The sequence below is a fragment of the Anabrus simplex genome, chromosome 1, assembly GCF_040414725.1.
Source record: "Anabrus simplex isolate iqAnaSimp1 chromosome 1, ASM4041472v1, whole genome shotgun sequence".
NCBI lineage: Eukaryota > Metazoa > Arthropoda > Insecta > Orthoptera > Tettigoniidae > Anabrus > Anabrus simplex.
In genome coordinates, this window is record NC_090265.1 from 550,927,420 (window position 1) to 550,954,273 (window position 26,854).

General features: G+C 42.6%; 1 protein-coding gene across 1 annotated transcript in view; it reads right to left on the reverse strand.

The window, feature by feature from the left end:
- The window catches only part of LOC136857129 (uncharacterized), a 139,121-nt gene that overhangs the window by 70,316 nt on the left and 41,951 nt on the right, over positions 1–26,854 (reverse strand). Inside the window, exon 4 of the mRNA XM_067135539.2 lies at positions 21,077–21,209. Within this exon, the coding sequence (XP_066991640.1) occupies positions 21,077–21,209 (133 nt within the window). The remainder of the gene's footprint in view (positions 1–21,076; positions 21,210–26,854) is intronic.

Sequence of the window (26,854 nt, forward strand, 5' to 3'; positions counted from 1 at the left end):
CAGTTTTCTCTCCTGGGTGAACCACAGTGAGATGCTGAGCGGTTGACTTGGATTTTCATCTCAGTAAATATATGGAAAGTGAAAGAAAAATGGGGAGAAACCCAAAAGAATTGCCTGCATTACGTCATAATAGTCCAGTAAGCGGCCAGGTGATGTGGAGGTCACATGAGTGGGAGAAGTTTTTAACGAGTTGACGAGGAAGGCAGGCACATACTTTTGAAATTAGTCGAAGGAGGCCACCATCATAATAAGCATGAAGTTCTTGAATCCATGTAGAATCTCAACTGCGCCGAGAAAGAGGCACGAGGGCTGGATAAGTTGCTCAGCATGATGAGGGCGAAAGAAATCCCAAGGCCAGAAGCGATGAGGTGAAGTTGATAAGGCAGCAAGCAGGATGTTTGGAGAGAAGAGATCTCTAGCGGGTGAGTAGTCATTACAATGGGCATGTGCCTCCTTGTTTGCAAAGTATAGCCCTAAAAAGAGGGCTGTAGAAAAATAGGTTGCTTATTAGTTGTATTGTGTATTGTCACTTGACAAAATTATTCTGGAGTTCCTGATGTAATTTTTTTGTTACCCAAAATGTTGATATGTTAAGCAAGTGCCCATATAGCAATTTGAGAGACTTTCCATATAACATCTAAAACAACCTCTTCTTTATGACCAGATATTATAAGAGCATCTCTAACAGGAAGTGTCCTTCCAAATGCCTCTACCACACGTAAACATTGTTCAAGACTCTGAAACAAATGACTGTCATTTTTCTTCTCAGGAAGTTGCTTGTAGTTGTAATGGATCTTGTCTTGTTTATTCATAGATGGGTATCATCTCAATGTCTTCATTACTAAAGTACATTATATGTGTAGACTAGTAATTATAATTACATTTACTTCCACTTCAAGAGTGAATGAAGGAGCTCCATGTTGTGTTGTCTATTCATAGGAGTGGAGTTCAGGCAGCATTTATACTTAACATTATGTTGCGCTGCATGGATACAATGAAACTATGAATATGATCAAACACATCTGATTATGTAGGATTCGTACCTTTGATCCATTTTCAGATCTTAAAGACCACATGCACCTTACTGATTCAACCACACCTACTGTGCTTGCAAGATGTGCTCCTTCCACCACAACATTTACTTTCATATTGTATCTCTAATTCATGCTCTCTGATTGCAATCTCTTTGGTCTACTTCTTGCACTCATGTGCAATTTTTAAAATACATGTGAATATCAGTTCTTCAGCGTGCAGCTTCTGTTTAGTTTGCAGCAGTTTGCGGTGTCTGTAAGCACATGGTACACCTGCATTGTGTTCATGTGTGTAAATTAATCTACTGGCATTTGTTATTTGTGCCAAACAATCGTTTGTGTTGGGAGCAGCACTAAAACCTCTGCTGTAGATCACGTGGAAACAGAGAAGCATAACAGTGCTCTGAGTCATGGAAAATGATAACGTGAAGTAAATAAGTAGTAGGTAAGTAGAATGAATAATATTATCTTTTCAAATATGCACGAAGCAATGTAACTGAATGGCAAAACTGACATACAGCACAATACAAAAGTACATTTTACGTGTGTTTATATTAGTCCACAGAAATTGTGAAAAAGCTGTGGTAACCTTAGTGTAGTGGCAATGTCTCTCCAATGCCAGTTGGCTGTTGCTAGCTATATTTTCATGCATTGTATTCTAAAACTAAATTGAGAAGAACACAGAGATGATAGAGTAAATTTTTATCAACAGAGAAATTCATAGTGGTTCGAGTTTATTTTGCGATTTGCAGTTGGTTAGCGGTCATTGGTGGTGATAGTGGTGATAACTGTTTAAGAGGAAGTACAACTAATGTTGTGGAGAAAAGTATAGACACCCGAGTTAATTCTTTAATAAAAAGCTTATCCGTTGTTGCACATAAAAACTAGCTACACTAGCATTTAGCTCATGTTATTCTACATTTAATCACGTGGAGTAGAAATTGTTATCATACCCAGTTAAAATTTTTATGCAGGTTGAGCAAAAAAAAAAAGTGCCAGTATGCTTTTCATTTCCAACGGACCGCTCACTTTGAAAATTTTAAAAGTATTGATCTGCTCATTACCAAACTTTAATACATCTTAAAGTAACTTACTGTTGATCTGTATACCCAGCTTTTATTTAATCTGTTAATTATGAAAGAGGTTGTAAATTTTGTGAAACAATGTTTTCTTATTACTGGGTGATCATAGCCGTAAAAATTTGGCTTGTTATGAAGCTCATGAGGAGCCTCAGTGGTTCAGGTGGCAGTGCGCCGGCCTCTCACCGCTGAGTTCCGTGGTTCAAATCCTGGTCACTCCATGTGAGATTTGTGCTGGACGAAGCAGAGGCGGGACAGGTTTTTCTCCGGGTACTCCGGTTTTTCCTGCCATATTTCATTCCAGCAACGCACTCTAATATAATTTCATTTCATCTGTCATTCTTTAAACGTTGCCCCAGAGAAGTGCGACAGGCTTCGGTAGCCGGCATAATTCCTGTCCTCGCTGCTAGGTGGGGACTTCATTAATTCCATTCCTGACCCAGTCAAATAACTGGAAACAGGCTGTGGATTTTCATTTCATGAAGCTCATGAGAATGTCAAGCTAAAATTAAAACTGCTTTTTTCCTGCATGCAATTCTTGACTTTATATTGATTTATACTGTATTTAACTGGGTGGTTGTGTGAGAAGAAATCAGCCTACCAGCCAGCGAGAACAATGCACTTGGCCCTGGAAACCCTAGCGACGTTGCCGGGTTGAACGTCAGTTGGGTGTTCCCTGCTCTGCAATAAGTGGATGTTTGTTCTTTTGTTTAAAACCTTTATTGGACTACCGCTCGGTATATCAAGGATAGAATTAGGTAGTATATCTCGTATTTTGCTGTAAGTTCAGTCTTATAAGAAGGACCTCTTTGTTTCATTAATGATTAATGCATCAGTGCACTTCGCAGAATTATTTGGAAACTTACTTTCCTCAGAAGTAGAGAAGAAGCCATTGTTTCTTCAAAATGTCTCACTTTTATGTGAACAACAAGAATTGCAGGCAAAATGAAAGAAATCTTCACTGCTCGATTCTGAAAGGAATGTAAAGGTTGTGTGTTAATCCTTCATCGTTGGCTTTTCCCGGTCAGGAAAACTTTAAACCCCTACAGTGTGTGCCAAAAAATCCTTTACTCTTTGTGAGATTCCACAGCTGAACGGTGAGTGTGTTGGTTTTTGGATACACGGGTCCCGGGTTCAATTATTGGCCAGGTCATTGAAATTTATCTTCACTCAGGGCTAGGTGATAACTGTATCATCTCCTCAAGATATCAGTAGTAGTGGTGGGATGTGTTCATTTTCTGAAACATTTTGTATTTAAAATTCCGGGTGATCTGGAAAAATACCACTCTTCGTCATCTAGCATGTTATTCCACTATTCCACCTTCTCACCCCATAACACATTCATTACAAAGTGAAATGGCGTATGGCTTTTAGTGCCGGGAGTGTCCGAAGACAAGTTCGGCTCGCCAGATGCAGGTCTTTTGATTTGACTCCCGTAGGCGACCTGCGCGTCGTGATGAAGATGAAATGATGATGAAGACGACACATACACCCAGCCCCCGTGTCAGAGAAATTAACCAATTATGGTTAAAATTCCCGACCCCGCCGGGAATCGAACCCGGGACTCCTGTGACCGAAGGCCAGCACGCTAACCATTTAGCCATGGAGCCGGACCACTACAAAGTAGCTCTACATGACTCAAAGCTGATACAGAGAATTGAGAGTTCAGTTGGCGCAGCAAGTAGGCCAAATGAGCAACACCGCTCGGTGGATATGCTGATTTCTTCTCTCAAAACCACTCAATTAAATATAAATCAATATAAAACCAACAATTGTATATAGGCAAAAAGCAGTTTTAATTTTGGCCTGATGTTCTCATGAGTTTCACAACAAGCTGAAGTTTTTACTCTTATGATCACCCAGTAATGAGAAAATGTTGTTTCACAAAATTTATAACAGCCTTTTTCACAAATACCAGATGATATAAAACTTGGTATATCGATCAACAATTTAAAACATATTAAAGTTTGGAAACGATCAGATCAATACTTTTAAAGTTATGAATTTTCAAAGTGAGCACTCCTGTGTTAGAAGTTTAACTGCTTACAATAAAAATATTTACTCCACATAATTAACCAAACCAAACCAAACCCCATGGCACTACAGCCCTTGAAGGGCCTTGGCCTACCAAGCGACCGCTGCTCAGCCCGAAGGCCTGCAGATTACGAGGTGTCGTGTGATCAGCACGATGAATCCTCTCGGACGTTATTCTTGGCTTTCTAGACTGGGGCCGCTATCTCACCGTCAGATAGCTCCTCAATTCTAATCACATAGGCTGAGTGGACCTCGAACCAGCCCTCAGGTCCAGGTAAAAATCCCTGACCTGGCCGGGAATCGAACCCGGGGCCTCCGGGTAAGAGGCAGGCACGCTACCCCTACACCATGGGGCCGGCCCACATAATTAAACTTAGAATAAAATAAGCTAAATTTTGGTATAGCTTGTTTCTATGTGAGACAAAGGATAAACTTTTTACTAACATATTAACTTGGGTGTCTATGTTCTTTTCCACAACGGTGAGCAATCATCCTCTTGACTAATCAGAAGGAAAACAGAAGAGGTCCAACACTTTGAAGAATGAAGGTAGGGTATCAGCAAAAGGGAAGAGCCAAGAAGGGCATGAAAATGAGACTCCCTAGGCCTCGCAAACCGAATACCATAGGGGATCGGAAAAGAACAAGAGTTAACCAGGGGAGGTCAGATAGTAAAGATTAAAGTGAGGAGTCTGACACAAGTGAGTAGAAGCAATGCTAGACTCAGCTAGGAGAACAGTGGTTGCCAACCCATGCTCCCAAGTTCAGAGCCCTGTTCCCCTTTTAATTGCCTCTTACAACAGGCAGGAGATACTGTGGGTGTATTATACCACCCCCACCCACAGGGTGTCCAGTGGTCAGTATGGAAACTTCATTTGTATATCACGTCATCATCATCTGCAGTTTCCAGTTGTTGGCCAGGTCTGCTTTGAACATAAGCCTCTCCATCTCCTCTTGTCTACCCACCACTTATCCCTAGTCCCTCATGCCCAGTCCTCTCCTCTTCTCTGTACACACACTTCCACTCCTTTTATCCACCTGTCTCTTTGTCTTCCTCTTGGCCGTTTATCTGTTATCTCCATTTCGTACATCCTCCTCGGTATCCTTTCCTCTGTCATTCTCTTCATGTGTCCATACCATCTAACTCTAGATGCCTCTATCCTATTCTTTTACTATATATTGAACCTTCTCATCTTATCCCATCTTGTCACTCCTATCCTGCTTCTCAGAAATTTCATTTCACTTGACTGTACGAGGTTTGTCCGGAAAATACGTATAAATCTGTCGGGGTGACGTATCACGTATCGTGGAGGCGCCGCCAGGTGGCACTGCTGTTGTCGCCAATGTTCTCAATGCTCAGTTAGAGTCAGAGAGCTCTGCGTGTCAGTAGCAGTGTGCGGCTGCTTGTTGAAAGTTACCCGTTTTCACCTGCCGTCGGTATGGAGCTCTCTCTGATTGAGGAACAGCGCATCAACATCAAGTCTCAGAGCTCGTGTGGCCCGAGTTCGACCGGATTTGGCACAATACTGAATACTGTATCATTTTTGATACAAAAGTATGTTTTCACAGGCCATTCATGATACAGATACAGTGATCTAATATAGGTGTGAACGCACCTTACGAGTGCTTAAACAATGTGAGACACCCATGATTAAGGATTCTGGTTCTCTGGCATTTCTTAAAACATTTTAGTATGTCAAACATAAGGCATTATGTTACTATATGTACAATATATAAATTGGTTGGGTTGCATTATGCTTGCATATTTTGTAAAAATGTGAAGAGAAAACAACTTGAATTAAATAACAGAAGTAGTTCAATAAATTTAGTTTGGAAAATAAGAACTTTTACAGTAAATGTTGTACGCCACAGAAACGTGCTATAGTGAATACGTTCCTCCACATGGGGTTGGTGTCATGAAGGGCAACCAGTCATGAAACTGGACCAGATCTACAGGAAATACCGACCCCAAGATTGAAAATAATAGAAAGAAGAAGATCACTTTCATACCATGTTCATATTCTAAGATACATATTTTGGTGGTAGTCTTTATATAATAAATTTTTCATTTGAGCAGACAAAGTATTCAACATTCTACTCTGCATTCTACAAAACAGACAATATCATATAAATTTATATTTTCAAAAGAAAAAAATCGAAACAGTAAACCTATTAGATGAATTTCTGGTTGAATATTCTTTGGATCAATCCCTATGGGTTAATTTACCGAAGGGAGAAAGTATTACTGATGAAATGCAGTGGCGTATACAGAGGGCTATCAAGGCTATTATCAGTGAAGCCCAAGCCTCAAATGAGAACGATGGAAATCTAAATCTTATTATAATGTAAGCATCTGACACATTCTTCCAATTACAAAACTTGAAAGCATTGAGAAAGAACGTCGCTCATATTTCTGAGAGCAAGGCATCGGAGACTAACATCGCAGCCCAGGCCTTCGGCCCACTCCCCTCGACCCGCCGCGCGAGGCTTGCTGGCGAATGTCAGAATGGTGCGGGGAACGAGGGGATCCTAACCTTGAGCTGGGCTAGGCTTCAGTCTGTCAAATCACTGCCACTAACGAGAGAGACAGCGGTGGAAAGAGAAGGGCCAAAGACCCGAAGTTCTCTGGAAGTTGTCCGAATTGATGGGATTCACCCATGTGCTACAGTATCACAAGTTTGTTTTTGCATGTGCAGGACATCTTATGGATTGCTTATAGTTGGAAATTATTGGTATATTTCAGTTGATCTCAGAACAATATTAGTTTATCTGAAATAATGTTTAACGTGACTGTGGCCTTGTGATGTTATTTTTGTGAAATGGCTGAACCGTGTGTAAGTTGTTGGATAAACCATTCTCGCAACTGAAATATGAAGGTAAATTGCTGATAATTAAAAATGGTAAGCCTACCCCACCTCTTATTCAGTTATAGTGTGAACAGGAGGAGAAAAACAAGAATCCGTACAAAGGGTATTTCAACATAAAAAGTATGAAAAGTATTTGGTTATGTGGCTCATGCGAACTTCACAAACTTTATTGTTGACCATGCTTATTGTTTGCAACTGAGAAAATTATAATAAGAAGAATAAGAATAATAATCAGGGGCGTATTCTCCTTCAATGCAAGGCATTCATTGCATGCGTTATGATAACACAAAGAACTGTCTGATGTACGATTTTAGGTTGTTTCAAGTCGAATATTAATGATTTCATCTCTCAGAAGTTCAAAAGGTCCGCGCAACGGTACTGGTTCCGTTGCTTGACTACGTGTGGTGCTGGTGTAGTCTGGCCGTCTACACCACTCTAGGAAGAAAGAGACAGCGAATGGAGGAGTTAAGGATGTAAGGCATTCAATCTTAAAATTGCATTTGGTGACAGACGTAGTTCTGAAACCCTCCGAACGATGTCGCTGCAATTAAAACTTGGTCAGAATTTGTCACCCCATACCCGTGCTACCCTCTGCCATCTGTTAGCAACTTGGAGAAAGTCGGCATCTTTACAGCGAACGGGACCCACAGATTACCCCCCCAGCGAGAACCCAACGTGACGAAACTGACCAATGCCACTGGGGTGACTTACCTCCAGTGCTTGAGTTGTGGCTAACTAGTGAGTTAATTCATTGTGTTTTCGGTGTTTTATTATATTTTGCGCACATGTGGTATTAACGATGGATGAGTCTAAAACGGATATAATTGTAAATCAGTTTGAAAAGCCATTTACTGGCCGTTCGTTTGATGAAAAGATTCAAATAGTTAAAGCCGGGAGACCACTACCTTCCCTCGTACATTTCTTCTTCTTCTTCTTCTTCTCCTTTTTCTTCTTCTTCTTCTTAATCTGCTTACCCTCCAGGGTTGGCTTTTCCCTCGGACTCGGCGAGGGATCCCTCCTCTACCTCCTCAAGGGCAGTGTACTGGAGCTTCAGACTGTGGGTCGGGGGATTCAACTGGGGAGGATGACCAGTACCTCGCCTCACCTGCTATGCTGAACAGGGGCCTTGCGGGGGATGGGAAGATTGGAAGGGATAGACAAGGAAGAGGGAAGGAAGCGGCCGTGGCCTGAAGTTAGGTACCATCCCGGCATTTGCCTGGAGGAGAAGTGGGAAACCACGGAAAACCACTTCGAGGATGGCTGAGGTGGGAATCGAACCCACGTCTACTCAGTTGACCTCCCGAGGCTGAGTGGACCACGTTCCAGCCTTCCTACCACTTTTCAAATTTCGTGGCAGAGCCGGGAATCGAACCCGGGCCTCCGGGGGTGTCAGCTAATCACACTAACCACTACACCACAGAGGCGGACCCTCGTAAATTTAAAAACAGAAAACAAGAATTGTGTACGCACGTTCAATCCAGAAACTTACAGTAAAACTGTTTGGCTCGAGTTCACCTACATGTAATGAGGGTGAGCTGAATTGAAATTTACTTAATACATTGTGTTAATTGCATGGTTACTAGTTGCATGCCTCAGTGGAGATTCCAGGATACGCCACTGATAATAATGTCCGCCTGTGTGGTGTAGTGGTTAGTGTTTACCTGCCACCCACGGAGACCCAGGTTCGAATCCCGACTCTGTCACGAAATTTGAAAAGTGGTACGAGGGCTGGAACGGGGTCCACTCAGCCTCGGGAGGTCAACTAAGTAGAGGAGGGTTCGATTCCTACCTCAGCCATCCTCGAAGTGGTTTTCCGTGGTTTCCCACTTCTCCTCCAGGCAAATGCCGGGTTGGTAACTAACTTAAGGCCACGGCCGCTTCCTTCCCTCATCCTTATCTATCCCTTCCGATCTTCCCATCCCCCACAAGGTCCCTGCTCAGCATAGCAGGTAAGGCAGCCTGGACGAGGTACTAGTCCTCCTTTGCAGTTGTATGCCCTGACCCAAAGTCTCACGTTCCAGGGCACTGGCCTTGAATGTAGAGGTGGGATCTCTCGCTGAGTCCGAGGGAAAAACTAACCCTGGAGGACAAACGGATTAAGAAAGAAATAATAATGATAATAATAATAATGCATAGCCTCTGGAAAGGCTTGATGGTGACCTGATGAAATGAATGGTGAAGACGTCATAAGCATCCAGTCCCCGAACTAGGGAATTAAGAGTACGAGGCGGCTGATTCTTTAGCTACCATCTACATTGATCAGGTGTTGAGTATTGACAGTAGCAGAGGCTAGGGCTTGTGAACCATCCTTAACACAGTGGGCTACTCCGATGGCTATTAGCTGCAGCTCAAAACCCTTAAGGCTTGACGTTCACTAAACCAACTACCGGAAATGGGTAACCTAAGTCTAGTGATTGCCCATGTCTTGATTGCAGCATACGCCACTGATGAAATGTTCTTTGGGGAAATGAACCTAGAATCGTCATGTAATGTTGCTTACCATTTCTCCCCCATTATTTCCGAAACTAGTGATATATACTTATGGGTATTTTCTAACGGTTGGTTTGAATTTTATGTTGCCACCCTTCTAGTGAGGAGATCCTGCTTACCAATTGCTACCGTTCATATTATTGTATCCCGAAAGTATCTTGCTCCTTGGCTGAATAGTCAGTGTAGACTCCTTCGGTTCAGAGAGCCACGTTTCAGGCTCTCGCCTACTGACTCCAACCTGGCAGGTTCGATCCTGGCTCAGTCCGGTGATATTTGAAGGTACTCAAATACTTCAGCGTCGTGTCGGTAGATTTACTGGCACGAAAAAGAATTCCTGCGGGACTAAATTCCGGCACCATAAAAGTAATTAGTGGAACGTAAAGCAAACAACATATTATTATTTACAGTATTGTTTTAAGGGGAAGTGCAACTAGGCATCCATTCCCTATTAGGACAATATCAGGCATTTTGGCATGTACAAATAATGTAGCAACCTAGCCAGTGTGGCACTGCGTACCGTATTTCTCTCAGTTCCTTCATTATTCCTTCCAGAAGTACGTACAATGCGAGTGGTCGGAAACAACGTGAACATGGTATATGGAGCGTTAGAGGGTTGGCCATACTGATAAATAATTTCAAAAAATAATTTGACATTTCACGACGTGGTCATTTTATCAGCTGCGACTGATGACCTGCTTGAGAGCACCAATCGAAGAAACAAAACCCTTGCCATGGGAGGGATTTAAAGGCGGATCTCCGAGCTGACAGGATCGCGCCATAGCAAGTACGCTACGGTGACACCGACTGAAACCCACGGTGTTTTTATATTTGATGCTGATTTCTCGAGCCGACCTTACATCGCGTGCAGATTTAGTAACACCGCCTCGCAAAGCCCATTCGAATTCGCCCACGAAACGATCTGATTGGCTGATTTCATCAGCTGATAAAATGATAACAGCGTAAGATGTCAAATTATTTTTCTCAAATCATTTATCAGTACGACCAGTCCTCTAATGCTTGTATACCAAGTTCACACTGTTTCCGACCATCCTCTATATACCTATAGAAGATATGAGTTTTGTCTGTACATTGCTCATGTTTGTTTCAAAAAAAGAAAGGAAATAAAATTTTTAATTTTTCGTCATCTCTGTCTGTCGTATGTATGTATGTATGCACGCGCATCACAAGAAAATTGCTTGACAGAATTTGATGAAAATCGATATGTAAAATCGGGGAATAAATCACCATAATCTAGGCTATAAATACGAATGTATTCACACTAGATGATATGGTAGTTTAGGAGGAGGCCTAAAATTAATTCTACCGAGCTCGATAGCTGCAGTCGCTTAAGTGCGGCCAGTATTCGGGAGATAGTAGGTTCGAACCCCACTGTCGGCAGCCCTGAAAATGGTTTCCGTGGTTTCCCATTTTCACACCAGGCAAGTGCTGGGCCTGTACCTTAATTAAGGCCACGGCCGCTTCCTTCCCACTCCTAGCCCTTTCCTGTCCAATCGTCGCCGTAAGACCTATCTGTGTCGGTGCGACGTAAAACAACTAGCAAAAAAATAATAATAATAATTCTCAAATATCTATGATATTAATGGTTCTATCGATAAACACTACATAACATAAGTTACAGATAATACAATTTCCGGTCATTTATGTCTTATACGCTTTTATCGTACCGGTTATGATAACAGAGATAGTCATGAATTTAGACTTGTGTTGCTTAGTTTACGTAAACACCGACTATCGCAAAGATGGATATATTATTGAATGCCTGTGGTGGTTTTGTCGTGATTGTCTTAAAGTGAAAAACTGCATGATCATCAGACCATATCGTTAAAGCGAATTGTAAAGTACCGGGCGAGTCGGCCGTGGGGTTAGGGGCGCGCGGCTGTGAGCTTGCATCTGGGAGATAGTGGGTTCGAATCCCACTGTCAGCAGCCCTGAAAATGGTTTTCCGTGGTTTCCCCATTTTCACACCAGGCAAATGCTGGGGCTGTACCTTAATTAAGGCCTCGGCCGCTTCCTTCCAACTCCTAGACCTTTCCTATCCCATCGTCGCCATAAGACCTATTTGTGTCGGTGCGACGTAAAGCCACTAGCAAAAAAAAAAAAAAAAAAAAAAAAAAAAAATTGTAAAGTTGACTATCAAAATGAGAGAAATATCGTGAACAAACGTCGTGAAAGCAGGACTATCTTTACCTCAGATACCATAATATCACAGAGTTGGACGAAAATTAAATATGAAGGTCTGCAATATAAAAAGCCCTTAAAACTGACCAACAATAATATTGCTTTGACTATTGATTGTTACCCGGTCTCGAAAGCCAAGAATAACGGCCGAGAGGATTCGTCGTGCTGACCACACGACACCTCGTAATCTGCAGGCTTTCCGGCTGAGCAGCGGTCGCTTGGTATGCCAAGGCCCTTCAAGGGCTGTTGTGCCATGGGGTGGGGTATTGATTGTTACGATATGCTTTGTCTCTTCCACTGCCAGTCGTCTCCGATAGAAAACATTACTGCTGCGTACCCAGAAGAACAGCCTGCCTGAATATTGGCGGGAACTAGCTGAGGAGTTGAGATAACTTTCTTTTGTAGCATACCATTCCTCTAGTTCATACATGTTCTGATTACTGGTCCGTGACACACTGGTTCATCATAGTATTCCCGCTATTCGATCCCTGCTATCAAGCGCTGTGCACACTTTACAGAAAACGGAAGACCAGTGTTCGGTGCAGAGTGGGCTTCGGCCTACAGGTGGCTACGGCAGGTCCGTGGTTCGACGGCTCTGCACTCCGACCGACCAACCGAGCAGAGGAGGGGTGCCGCCACTCTGCCGTGGCTCTACGTATCGGCATTCAAGAGACCGAGAGGGGCTGGTCCCCACCGTCAGCTGTCCTCAGAATGGTTTTCCGTGGTTTTTCATTCTCCTGCACTAAGGCGAATGCCGGGACAGTTCCTAGTATAGGCCACGGCCGCACGCCTCCGAACATTCCTTCACCGTATCATACGCGTATCTCCCTGACCTGAGAGACGGCGTTACCATCTAGGAGGCCCGCCGTCCCCTTCAGGGATGGAATGAAACGTTTTAGTAGTAGCGGGAATACCAATGTTCAACGCTGTCCGTGGTGGGGTCATTCCAGTTCTAGAACTTGGAACTGTTAGACCGCCAGCGTAGTACAGATCGTAAAAAGTGAGAAACTCTATCGTTTCTCATTTGATCGAGCATTTCATATGATAGAATTGCTTTTAAACGCGACATTCCAGTTGGTTAATATTGTATTTTGACAAGAGTACTGAAGTCATTGTAATGAACTAAGTTATGTTGAGTTCAGGTTAATGTTTTTCTGTGTCTGACATAACATCAGGGGAAAGGGGATGGGTGGATTTTAATGAAACTTGGTATTTCACATTAGATAAGATCGAGTAGGATCTTAGTTGTAAGTTGTCCAAGAAATTTCACCAGGGCGGGGTGCTTCAGAAGGGGCCTGAAGCATAAAACTCAATGTTTCTCTCCAAGAGTTGCTTTTGCACGAAAATAGCTCATGGCTATTTTTTGATCTTATACTTCTTTCTAATACAGACAAAAGACGGGAAATATCAGTGCCAGTCTTGTGAAAGTTTAAGTCCAAGAGCCGGGCAGAGTGGCTCAGACGGTTGAGGCGCTGGCCTTCTGACCCCAACTTGACAGGTTCGATCCTAGCTCAGTCCGGTGGTATTTGAAGGTGCTCAAATACGTCAGCCTCGTGTCTGTAGATTCACTGGCACGTAAAATAATTCCTGCGGGGCAAAATCTCGGTACCTCGGCGTCCCCGAAACCCGTAAAAGTAGTTAGTAGGACGTAAAGCTAATAACATTATTATAATTATTATTCCAACTCTTTAGACTGTAAAGAGAGTTGCTATACAGATCGTTCCGGCAACGTTAGTACATCTGTCGCTATTTTTTTTTTTAAATATTAACCCGATAGGCCTTTCTTTTATATGGGAGGAAAAGATCAATTCAAGATCAGCAATAATGCAAAACAAGAAAAAGAAAGTTCAAAGGGCCACAGAGAGCAAGGGGAAATGATTACTTCACGACAAGCCGCTGACAGAGAGCCTCCGTGGCTCAGGCGGCAGCGTGCCGGCCTCTCACCGCTGGATACTGTGGTTCAAATCTCGGCCACTCCATGTGAGATTTGTGCTGGACAAAGCGGAGGCGGGACAGGTTTTTCTCCGGGTACTCCGATTTTCCCTGTCATCTCTCATTCCAGGAACACTCTCCATTAACATCTCATCTGTCAGTCATTTATCATTGCCCCAGAGGAGTGCGACAAGTTTCGGCAGCCGGCACATTTCCTAATCCTCGCTGCTAGATGGGGGCTTCATTCATTCCATTCCTGACCCGGTCGAATGACTGGAAACAGGCTGTGGATTTTCATTTCAAGCCGTTGACAGGAAGAGGCATACCCACTAAGTCTGGGAACAATGTGAGGTGAACGAAAATGTAATCATGCATACGCTAAGTGAGTCCCGTCAACGACGGGTACTATAGCTAGTCTGACAATACAATGACGGAAAAAAAAATCCAAACACCAAGAAGGGTTTGTGATAGATTAACGAACGTTGGTAGGCGTGTTTATACACCTGAAAGATGACGTTGATTCAAATTTCCCGCAAATCGCATTAACGTGGCGCTAGTAGCGGCCCCATGACGTTGCACATCAGGTTTGCTCTAAATACGGGCTGTACTGTGCGAGAGCGTAAGTTACCTGTGAGATTGGACGGAGTGACTGTGAGTGGGTCAAGAATGCCTTTACGACGACGAAGAGGCCAGTATCAACAGCTCACTACGGTTGAACGAGGCCGTATAATAGGGCTACGTGAAGGTGGATTTTCCTTCCGCGTTATTGCAGAACGACTTGGCAGGAATGTCTCCACTGCGCATGCGTGCTGGCAGCAGTGGTTATGAGAAGGTATGCTCGTAAGAAGACCGAGCTCCGGACGTCCCCGTGGCACCACCGAGAGGCAGGATCGCGGTATTCGGCGTATGGCTGAGGCGCAGCGGACTGCGTCTGCAGCAGCAATTCGAGCGGCAGTTGGCACCACAGTGAAGCAACAAACTGTTCGAAATCGGTTACTTGAAGGACAGCCCCGAGTAAGACGCGTGCGGCGTGCATTCCACTTACCCTAAATCACCGCCATATGCGACTTCAGTGGTGTTAAATGAGAGCTCATTGGAGGATGGAGTGAAGGCCCGTTATGTTTTCCCAGTGATTTAGTTGGAACAAAATATTTACAGGAACTCAACTTATTAATTCAGTAGTTTCCAAATGGACTCGTATTGGGTGTCAAAATCAGCGAATTCATGTCTCCAACAAGCTGTTTCATCAGCTGAACTTCTCCCTTTCCGTAGCCATGACTTGACATATGGTTGTGTGTTAAATAAATGCACAGGAGGTCCAACGCTGCTTATGAAAATAAGTCCGCTTGATCTTGCAACCAGCAGCCTATTTCTCTTTTCGGTGTCGATCTCATTCATGGTACTGAAAGCTCTTTCAGCTTCTGCTGAAGAGATTGGAATGGTCTGTACAGTCTTGATTAAAGGCATCAGCTCCACTGGAATTTCCTTGGTCTCGACATACTTTATAAAAGCATTAATGTACCTCCTCCTGTCTGGCATGTGGAAAAAGTCACAAAGGTTGCCAGCACTCTCATCACCATAGCAGATATCCAAAGTAGAAAGTGGAGGGCCAATTATTTTTTTATAGTACCTTTAAATCACTGAGAACTTTTGTTATTCTCTCATATGTCTGCTGACTAGAGCTGGAACCAAGATGAGATGATGTGGACACATTTTCCATAAGCCTGTTATTTAAATTGTTCACAATACTTCTGATAAACTACTTTCCGTCAATTTTTACAACTTTTTCGAATCATGTAATCCTATTTTTGTAAACTTTTTGATTTCTGCTGCTTTATGAACTGTTCTGTGAAGCTGAGTTACACATAGATTCAAACACTTTTATAGTGTGCTTGATTGCATTTTGAGCCTCTGTCAGACTTGTCTCTGTTTTCTGCAACTCTAATGACAAATCAGCTAACTCAACAAGAGCATCATACATAATTGCAATGTTTTGTAGAAATTCTACACATGTTAACATATTTTCTAGACCTTGGAATTTTGCCCTTTCTTTGGAGTCTCTCTGGTGGTCATTTTTGGCCTCACTATAATGTTTTACTAGTGCACTATAGTTTTCCCAGACAGCTTTTACAGTTCTCTGGCCTGATGTTACCCATCTTATTGTAAATAATTTCCCAATCTTCTTAACTCTTTGTTCCAGTGAAGCACCACAAATGTTGAGTTACCTTTGATTTTTGGGAGACATGCTATGTAAAGAATACAATTTGTCAAAGAAAGAATGGAAATGATTAACACCTGTAACTTCATTTCTTGTACCAGAAACGGCCATTCCAAGCGATGGTTTAAACAGTGCCAGATTACTATATCTGGAAATAAATTTAAAAACTGTGCTCCAACTCATTTTTTCTACCTAACATTACAGAGGCCGCATCACATGCTAGACCAACTAAATGTTCAGCTAGAAATTTTCATTCATCCCATATGAAGAAAGATTCTTCAATATCTCTCGAGTAATAACATCTGCTGTATTTGATTAAAGTTCTATCAAGTCCCAGAAAAAAGGAACAACTTCAGAATTATCTGAAAGGGCACATCTCAAACATAATACATATTTTACACTAACTGTTGTTGGGTCTTCAATCATAATACTGATTCTCCTCTGGTTATCGGTTATAGATTTTGCTATTTTATTTCTCATTTCCTGTCAAATGTGTTCAATAATATTAGCACAACTAAAATTTGTATGAAGAACTCGTCCAATATCTAAATCATTTAATTGTTGAAGTTCAACATAAGTCTGTAGGTCTACGAAGGGTCTATTTCTTTTCGCAATTGAGTATGCTGTTCGAAATACTCGAACGGTGGTTTCTAGGTGTTTGACATTCATAGTGTCCAAGCAACTTTCAAATATATTTTGATGAGATTCTGATTTTTGTAACATAGCTCTTTTGTGAGATTCTGAATGTTTGTGCTGAAATTTTTTTCCGAAGGCTTATTTGTTGTTGATTAATATTATTTCGGTTGGGATGAACCTTGCTTTCTACCCATACTTTCATTAGCTTAAATCCTGCCCCATTAGAAACTCCTAATCCTAATATACTTTCCTATATAGGTACTTATATTGCAGCCTTTTTTTTTCTGCAAATAACCACTTGTTCTCTGCCAAAAAATAACGGTACTGAGACTCCTTCCAATAGTCTGGAAAATCTTGTTTTCGGTAGCTGGGTCCTTGAATTTCACAGTCGATGGTAGAAGGTGTAGAACCATAACTTAGATTCTCCCTTGAATCTGCATCACATTTCAGCAACATTGAACCCAGGCTCTGTCTTTATACTCAGGTCTTTAATGAAACTAATGTTCTCGGAAGTCCATTCATTTTCGTTTTTACTTGAGCCATCACACACATTTTTAGTATTCTTTGATTCTTCATTTTCATCCCCAGCACGTTTTTTTTTAACCCAGCCACTTCAGTAAACTCATGGTCACACTCACAACTCACTTTCACAGCCACTGGAAAACTTGGAAGGTACTAGGGGACTACTGATGTTCTTTAACTGCAAAGAGATTCCATTATATCTGCTTCACAGCAACACATTGAGCAAAACAAAATAAAACTTGGATTCACACAAATAAAACAAGTGGAAGAAAGTTGTGCTCACTTCCCGCTCTCCGAATCCAATAGCAGTGTAGCCAATCTTAGAAAACCAGAAAACCGCCCAGGAGTGTAATAGCGACCGAATCTTATGAACATAAAACCGTAGGGTTCGATATTAGTTCGCTAGAGTACACCCATGACGTTTCAGCGCTATCTACAGATTATAAGATTTTCTTACTGAATGTAAAAATATTACGTCATTCTAAAGCGGGAAAGTATTTTCCGGAACGGCGTTCCGGCCCATTCCGGTCCAACTAAACCACTGTGTTTTCCGATAAAAGCAGGTTCTGTCTTGGTGCCAGTGATGGCCGTGTGTTAGAAGGAGGCCAGGTGAGCGCCTGCATTCCGCCTGTCTGCGGCGTCGACAATCTGGATCTACTGTACACTGAGAGTTCTGGTCTGGGATCAATTTCCTATGATAGCAGGAGCACTTTCGTGGTTATCCCACGCACCCTGACTGCAGATGTGTACGTCCGTCTGGTGATTCGACCTGTTGTGTTGCTGTTCATGAACAGCATTCCCGAGGGGTATTTTCCAACATGATAATGCACGCCCCCACGCCACTGTTTTAACCCAACGTACTCTACAGAGTGTCGACATGTTGCCTTGGCCTGCTCGATCCCCCAATGTGTCCCCAATCGTGCACGTATGGGACATCATTGGACGCCAACTCCAGCGTCATCCACAACCGGCATTAACCGTCCCTGTATTGCCAGACCAAGTGCAACAGGCATGGAACTCCATCCCACAAGCTGACATCCGGCACCTGTACGACACAATGCATGCACATTTTCATGCCTGCATTCAACATTCAGGCGATTACACCAGTTATTAATGGACCAGCATCACACATTTGCGATGGCTTTTCTCGTGCGGATATCAACCTGTAGTCTTGTACCTTTAATCAATAAAATATGTTACCTCGACAAATATATAGCCAACACTTCTTTATTCTACATTCCTTATTTCGCGGTGTTTGGATATTTTTTTCAGCCAGTGTGTAAGATGAAATTAAAGTAAGTAACATTGCGATTTAGTGCGTTGGAACTGGCTGAAAGTTTCGTTGGACTAGATTAACAACTGATAGGGAATCTGCCAGCTGGGCGACAGCCCTAAATGCAGATTAGTGGATCTGGAAGGTCACACACAGTTCTCCGCGTGACCAGAAGGTAGGTTTTGTTTTGGTTACATCCTATCTAACAGCTTGCAAGTTATCTCTTTCCACACGGCGACTCGGACTGCCCCTACTGATTCTTCTAAAAGCTGTGAAGTGGCTAAGAAGCTCTTTCTGGATTTGAGTCTCTTTTCAGCATGCGTATATCCAAAGAGCGGGAGTGGTGGATGATTTATGACTTTCGCTAGTGCAGTCAGGTGCGGTAGTCTAGAAATCTACGTTGTTGCTATTTGCATCGAGATACTACTGGTTTTAATAACGTTTGGTGAATTTCGTAAGTAACTAATCAAGATGACTGCTATTACAGATCATAAGAGACACTACGCATAGTGCACTCACCGATATTCATGAAACTAGTAACAATAAAAATACTTTCAGATGATGAACAACGATACCCATTTAGTCGGCAATCATCAATATTCAATAGTACAGACATAGAACTTTTGTTGTTAACTAGTCAGTAGCAAGAAAAATGAGAAAGAGATTTAATTAGCTAATGATGCTACATGATATTGGCAATAATGAATATAAAAGTGAGAGATAGGCAAATATTTTTGACACTAACAGCAGACTTGTTTGTTTAGTCCTCAGCCCGAAGGCTGGTTGGATCCTTAACAGCTCCGCCATCAGCTGTCATAGGTGGCCTAGGCATCACTGAAGAGGCGTACTAGGGAAATGAGGAGTGAGGTAGTTTCCCGTTGCTTTACTCACCGAGCCAGAAGTTGCTATTACATATCAGTCTGCCAAGCCCACTGAAATGCATGCATCAACTGACCCTATGAGCAATATTTTCACACCATCCATAGCAGGGACTGGCTGCAGAAGGAATGGCATTACTAGCATCACTCATACCTCAGTCACTTTCATTTTATCAAAGCCAAGAATAAAGCTGAGACAGACCAATGAAAGTAACAAAATTGCTCTAGCCCATACCAGAAGACACAGTGCACTGCAAACACTAGGTCCCGCCAGCAAAGGCACAACCGCAGATTTAAGAAGTGAAAATCTTCACGAAGATCTTTATTCAATGTAGCCATATTTAAACCATGCATACTTAAACATGTTTACAATCTAGGTAAGAAAACTTGGTTATGGACGAGGAATTACAGTTTGATTATGTTGTTGCGTTGATAAACGCACGATGAAGGACACAATCAGAAAAGTTTTGAACGAAACTTTTCCAGATTCTGATTTCATACAGACCGAATGGTTGAGGAAGTTTGTTTAGAAATCGTTAGTATTTCCAACTCTGAGCCATTAGTAGAAAGTGCATTCGTTATGAAGTCATTGTAAGTTGTCCAAGAATCTACTAATAACTTATTTCGCCGATAGGTGGTAAGAATATATCACTGATCCATGCTTTTAGATGTTCCTTTGTTAGTTTACGAGATCTACAAGTAGTTGCGCAAACGTTTACTGCTACTAAAACCAAACCAAACCCCACGGCACTTAACTCCCTTGAAAGGGCCTTGGCCTGCCCTGCGACCGCTGCTCAGCCCGAAGGCCTGCAGATTACGAGGGGTCGTGTTGTCAGCACGACGCATCCTCTCGGCCGTTATTCTGGGCTTTCGAGACCGGGGCCGCCATCTCACCGCCAGATAGTTCCTCAGTTCTAATCACGTAGCCTGAGTGGACCTCGAACCAGCCCTCAGGTCGAGAGAAAAATCCGTGACCTGCCCGGGAAATCGAACTGGGGCCTCCGGGCGAGAGGCAGGCACGCTACCCCTACACCACGGGGCCGGCGTTTACTGCTACTACTACTAACATGGTTTCATTCTGTGCCGTCATGGTGTATGGCGAGCCTCGTAGAGGGTGACGTCCTCTCGAAGACCAGGAGATGTGTTGCAGGTGATTGAGATGCAGAGAAGGTAAGAGGGTAGTGGCCGTTGACTATAAAAGGAACTGTTCCGGCATTCCCCTTAGTGAGGAAAATGGAAAACCATTCTGAGAACAGCCGACGGTGGGACCAGCCCATCGCCTCCCGAACGTAGTGCCGTGCCTACTCTTAGCCAAAACTACTTTGCTCGGTGGACCAAACTTTCTGCTTGTTTCTTGCAATACATGGATGATTGCCGCCAGTGTAGGCGTCATTGATATTTTGTTTCGTTTCGTTTTTTCTGTCTAATTGTTTAACGTCGCACTAACACATGAAAAGTTTTCGGTGAAATATTGTTCTTCATTTTGACAGTATTTTTAGTGACACTGATTTCGTCAAAATTGCAGTAAACACTGCGAGTGGTGTCAAACTGCGTGTAGAAATACCATACGCATGCGCCAGGAAACTGTGTTGCCATGGCTGCAATTTTCCACTTGAGCCGAGTTGCCCGTCGCTTTTCAGTAGGAGACTGCGTTGTTGTAAGGTAAGATTTGTGTTTAAACTTTTCATACATTTTGCTTCTTACAACATGGTAAACAGTGCAAAGCCTGTTAAAGAGACCTTTTTCTATTAGAACTCTGGTGGGGAAAAAAGTGGAAATAAAAGAGTTGGGTAGGCCGAATCCAGAGTGAGTATATTATATTATTGTTTATATAATTTCATTTTTTTTTCATTAGAACATCATACGAGATGGATGCTGAAGTTAACAAGTCATCAAAAGGCTGTATGAGATAATACGTACCTAACAGCGCACACGTCATTTTGTATGCTGACATCGTAGTCGCAGGCCAGCGTCCCCATTGACTGGGCCGGGTAGTCTGGAGACAGGAAGTACGTAACTCGCTCTGCTGACACGTCCCCGCATGACAGCTCAACTGGAAGTAACAACATCTTGTATGTTATCATTGTACACATCTGTAACAACTAACTTTCCACTCAAAGAAGCCGTCACTCTGCATGCTGGCTGACTGCAAAGCGGGTTGCGAACAAATTATTATTATTAACAAATACATCCCAAATGGGAAATATCCCGGTGGCAATGCTCACTTACAGTAGTGTAATACTAAAGTAAGGTTAATATGATTACCCAACATCAAACAAATAAACAAACAACAAGAGTAAAACAAGCAATTCCATGAAAAGAAAATATTATAAGAAATACTACTACTATTTTAATATTCTAAATCCAGCATCATCATATACAAATTCACACACAACTTAAGTAGTTGCAGTGCTTAACACTACGGCTTACAATACTATAGTTTGAGCTTACTACTAGCTTAACACTACAGTGATAATAATAAAGTTAAAAATATAATTACCCTATAAGAACAACAACAACAGTACAACAAGCCAATCCCTGGAAGTAAAATATTACATACTACTAGTTTAGAGTTCTAAATTCATCATCATCATCATATACAAATTCACACAAAACTTAAGTATTTCCCAGTGCTTAACACTACAGCTTACAATACTACAGGTTGAACTAATTACTAACTTAACATAACAAGTGATAATAAAGTTTAAAATATTGGTAATTACCCAACAACAACATGAGTACAACAAGCAATTCCCTGGAAAGAGAATACCACAAGAAAAACTACTAGTTTCACAATCTAAGCCAAGCAGAAAATCACAAATTCAGTGTCCGTAATTTACAACTTTTACTTTTCACTTAACACTAGCACTAATGGCCTTCTTAAATGACTTGATACCGGAAGGGAATCTATCAAAGACTGCTGCAGGTAATTTATTCCAATCTCTTATGAACCTGTTTATGAAGGAAAACTTTCCCACGCCCGTGTGCTGGTTTCTGGCCCTAATTTTATGCTTATGATCATTTCTCGATAAGTATGAGGTAGGTTTCAACCTCTTCTTAATACTACTCCAGACAGCCCTTTCCGTATAGCTCTTATAAAGACCACACAGGCGAGCTCTAGTTCTTCTAGATTCTAGACTTTCCAAATTAATGGTATTTCTCCTATTCACGGTTACGAAACGCATCGCTCTTCTTTGAAATTTTTCCAGGGAATTGATTAAACCCACCATGCACGGTACCAGCACGCAGATCCATATTCGAGAATCGGTCTTACCAAGCATGTATAAGCTTTACTTTTGGCACCAGAATTGGAAGTAAAGAAATATATTCCATTCTGTTTACAAAGCGATTGAAACGCATCACAAAAAGATATATCCAACATCCGTTTAAGATACTCTACACTAGTGATGGGCAACGCTCTCGCTCGAGACTATCGAGACCGATCCTCCTGTAGTGCAAGCTGTGCGGCGTACCAGTAAGTACGACTGTAAACTTGATAGTATATCGTTCTCATATGAAAACGTGTGAGCCAATACATTTTGTCAAAAGCCTGGAAAAGTACTGCATGTTCAACTGTGAACCCCTTAATACCATTAATACCCTAGTTATAACCGAATGTCAATATCTTAAACTGTTCACGGCTCATTTGAGGTAGAAATCTTAGCTGAATAACCCTGCATAATTTGTGAATAACTGTAGATAGGATGTACACCTGCTTGGATACTGGAGGCGTGCATTATTCAAACTTGAGACGCGGAAGATGTGGTTTACTACATATGCAACCCTCATTACACATCAGTGGAACGTGTTGGGCATTAGTTTATAAACTAGGTTTTCAGTGGCGGCTCGTTTGGGAGGCGCTAAGGCGCGCGCCCCCCACGGGGTTCCATTAAATTCGGGAATTTTAATCTTAAATGTTAACAAGGGAAATATTTTACTATAAGATTATTATCAAGGGCGCGAGTTGTACTGTGCTGCGGCGCGATGCGCTGCTGGCCCTACGCAGGAGGGCGCTCTCTCACAGCGGACCAAATACTCCCGAGTCTCGCTTGACTGGCCTTGAGGGAGCCAATCAGAGGCGCAGTAGAGATGTGCTGTTCTACGGAGATTCCGGCGCGTTTCTGCCGCGGCCCATCGTTGCAGCCAACCTACCCGAAACATTGGTGATCTGATTTCTATTTAACAGGGGTCAGTTTATGCCATTTCTCTCCTAAAACTAGGAACTATTTTACTGAGGCACTTACCTGAGTTAAATGTGCCGGTATACATTTAAAATAGTCTTGTAATTTTTAGGATTATTAACTAACGAAACGAGTAACGACTGTAACTACTGGCTCCTCGCACTTGACTCATGTTGGCCATACTCACTGGAGAGCGCGATGTTTAACTTTGAGTTAGTGAATGACCGTGATGTGACTGTGACAAGGTGAAATTAGGAGAAAGGTTGTGATTTATATGTAGGCGTAGTGTTATGTATGCACTTCGTACAGTATGATTACCGTCGAACATATTAAAGAACTAACGTTTTCTTCTCTTTCTACCGAGAAGAAAGTCGAACTGAAGGAGTGTTTTAGGCCGACACCAGACTTCTTGTTGAAAAAACCGGAGACAAAGAAAAATGAAAATAGGGCTTTCCAAAGACAAATTAGTTCTCCTGACGTATATAACAAGAACTCGCGGATATGTGGAAGTGATATCTCAGAAACCTTTTACTGCTTTCCTTGCCCGCTATTCTCCCGTTCTAGGAAAGGAGATAAATGGATCACCACAGGGGTGATATCAATAGTACCATGGACTTTGAAATGCTTGGTGAAGTCAATGTCGTGTCTTGTGTAAGTGATCACTACAATGAAACTATTCGTAAACATAACTCGATGGTGGACAAGAACAGGCAAATATTATTATTATTATTATTATTATTATTATTATTATTATTATTATTATTATTATTATTATTATTATTATTATTATGTTCAGTCTTCAGCCCTAAGGCTGGTTGGATCCTCAACAGCTCTGCCATCAGCTGTCATAGATGGCCTAGGCATTACTGAAGAGGCATACTAGGGAAATGAGGAGTGAGGTAGTTTCCCGTTGCTTTCCTCACTGAGCCAGAAGTTGCTGTTACATATCAGTCTGCGAAGCCCACTGAAATGCACGCACCAACCGACCCTATGAGCAACATTTTCACACCATTCATAGCAGGGACTGGCTGCAGAAGGAATGGAATTACTAGCATCGCTCATACCTCAGTCACTTTCATATTGTCAAAGCCAAGGATAAGACAGAGACAGATCAATGAAAGTAACAAAATTGCTCTAGCCCATACCAGAAGACAAAGTGCACTGTAAACACTAGGTCCTGCCAGTAAAGGCATATAATAATAATAATAATAATAATAATAATAATAATAATAATAATAATAATAATAATAATAATAATAATAATAATCAAAACAATTGCGTATGCATTGCACCGTATAGTGTTCGAATTGTGTATCTTGATAACATGTTTTGAAGAACTTGAGATATTTGTGGAATTATGAAACTAAGGTGCGCCCCCCACTGCTGATATCCACGAGCCGCCACTGTAGGTTTTACAATAGTAGTATAAGTGCGGGATTCGGGCGCCACCACCACCACAGGCCCTCCGTAGAGGCATCCTCCTCCTCCTCCTCCTCCTCACGCTCTCGGGCCAAGAGCGCGAGCCTAACCTCACATGCGCCATCTTGGAGGGGCTTAACCTAACATTTTATGCGTAAGAAAGCTAGCCTAACCTCATGGAAGGGCCTAACCTCAGTTTTACAGCCGGATGCCCTTTCTGACGCCTAAGAGCGCGGAACTAACCTCACATCCGCTATCTTGGAGGGGCTTAACCTAATTTTTTATGCGAAAGAGAGCTAGCCTAACCTCATGGAAGGGCCTAACCTCAGTTTTACGGCCGGATGCCCTTCCTGGCGCCTAAGAGAGTGAACTTAACATCACATCCGCCATCTTAGAGGGGCTTAACCTAACTTTTGACGCACAAGACAGCAAGCCTAACATAATGGAAGGGCCTAACCTCAGTTTTACGACCGGATGCCCTTCCCGATGCCAATTACACAAGATGGTGGCTATACATGGCTCCTTATGAGACGCCTTAAGGGTGCTTGCGCAAGATGGCAGTCGCAAGATGGCTGCTATACATAGGCTCTTATGAGACTCCCTACGGATGCTTGCGCAAGATGGCTGCCCGGGTGCTTGCTCACGATGGCGGCTGCTCTTATCAGACGGTTTAAGGGCGCTTGCACAAGATGGCGGCTGCTCTTATGAGACTCCCTAGGGATGCTGCGCAAGATGGCGACTATACATAGCTCCTTATGAAACGGCTTAAGGGGGCTTGCACAAGATGGCTGCTATACATAGGCTCTTATGAGACTCCTTAAGGGTGCTTGCGCAAGATGGCTGCTATACCTAGGCTTTTATGAGACGCCCTAGGGATGCTTGCGCAAGATGGCGGCTAATTCTACAAGATGGCGGCTATACATGGCTTCTTATGAGGCGGCTTAAGAGTGCTTGCGCATGAGGGTGGCCGCAAGATAGCTGCTATACATTGGCTCTTTTGAGACGCCCTAGGGATGCTTGAGCAAGATGGCGGTTAGAAGATGGTGGCTATACATAGGTTCTTATGAGACGCCTTTATGAGACTCCCTAGAGGTGCTTGCGCAAGATGGCAGCGACAAGATGGCGGCTATACACAGCTCCTTATGAGACGGCCTAGGGGTGCTAGCACAAGATGGCGGCGGCTCTTATGAAGAAAGCTAGCGTAGAGGTTACTGCGCAAGAATGCGGCTGCTGTTATGCATGCGGTGGAGGGCAATTTGAAATTCTACGTGCTCTTCAAAGCTACGTTCTTTTTGACAGCGGCCATCTTTAATCAACAAAGCATCGTGCTGCCATCTGTAGCTACTACTTTTGAAATGTGGTGGCGGCAATGTCTACGTGTTTTTTGACAGGTGCCATCTTTAATTAACAGAGAACCGTGCTACCATCATTAGCTACTACCTTTGAAATCTGGTGGCGGCAATTTGAAAAATTCTACGTGGTTTTGATAGCTGTCAGCCGCATCTTTAAACAACAACGCATCGTGTAGCTATCTTTACGGCACTAAACCTCATCCATATACATGTGGTGGAGGGTAATTTAAAAAATTCTACGTGCTTTTTTGACAGCTGTCATCCGCCATCTTTAACCAACAGAGCACCGTGCTGCTATCTTTACAGCACTAAACCTCATACCTTTGAAATGTGGTGGCGGGTGATTTAAAAAATTCTGTTAGCTATACAGCAAAACTTTAGTGCATTCGCGAACCTAACCTCTCATCTACCATCTTGAATGAGACTATCCTTAGTTTACGACAAGATGCCCTTCCCAACGCTAATTAGCACTTAGAGGTTACTACACAAGATGGTGGCTGCTGTTATGACCTTCTTCTCTGATAACATGTATCGCGAAGGCTAGAGTGAGCACGTGCTGCAGTGATGACGTTGTTGTGCATGTTTAGACTTGATCGTTTTCTCAAGAGTAAGGAGGCAAAAGAATGCAAGAAGTATGCATCGTGAAAGCAAGAATGTGCATGTGCTGTAGCGATGACATCGTAGTTGTGCATGATTAGATTTGCAGATTACAAAAGAAGTGAATGAAACATAACAAAACTAGAATC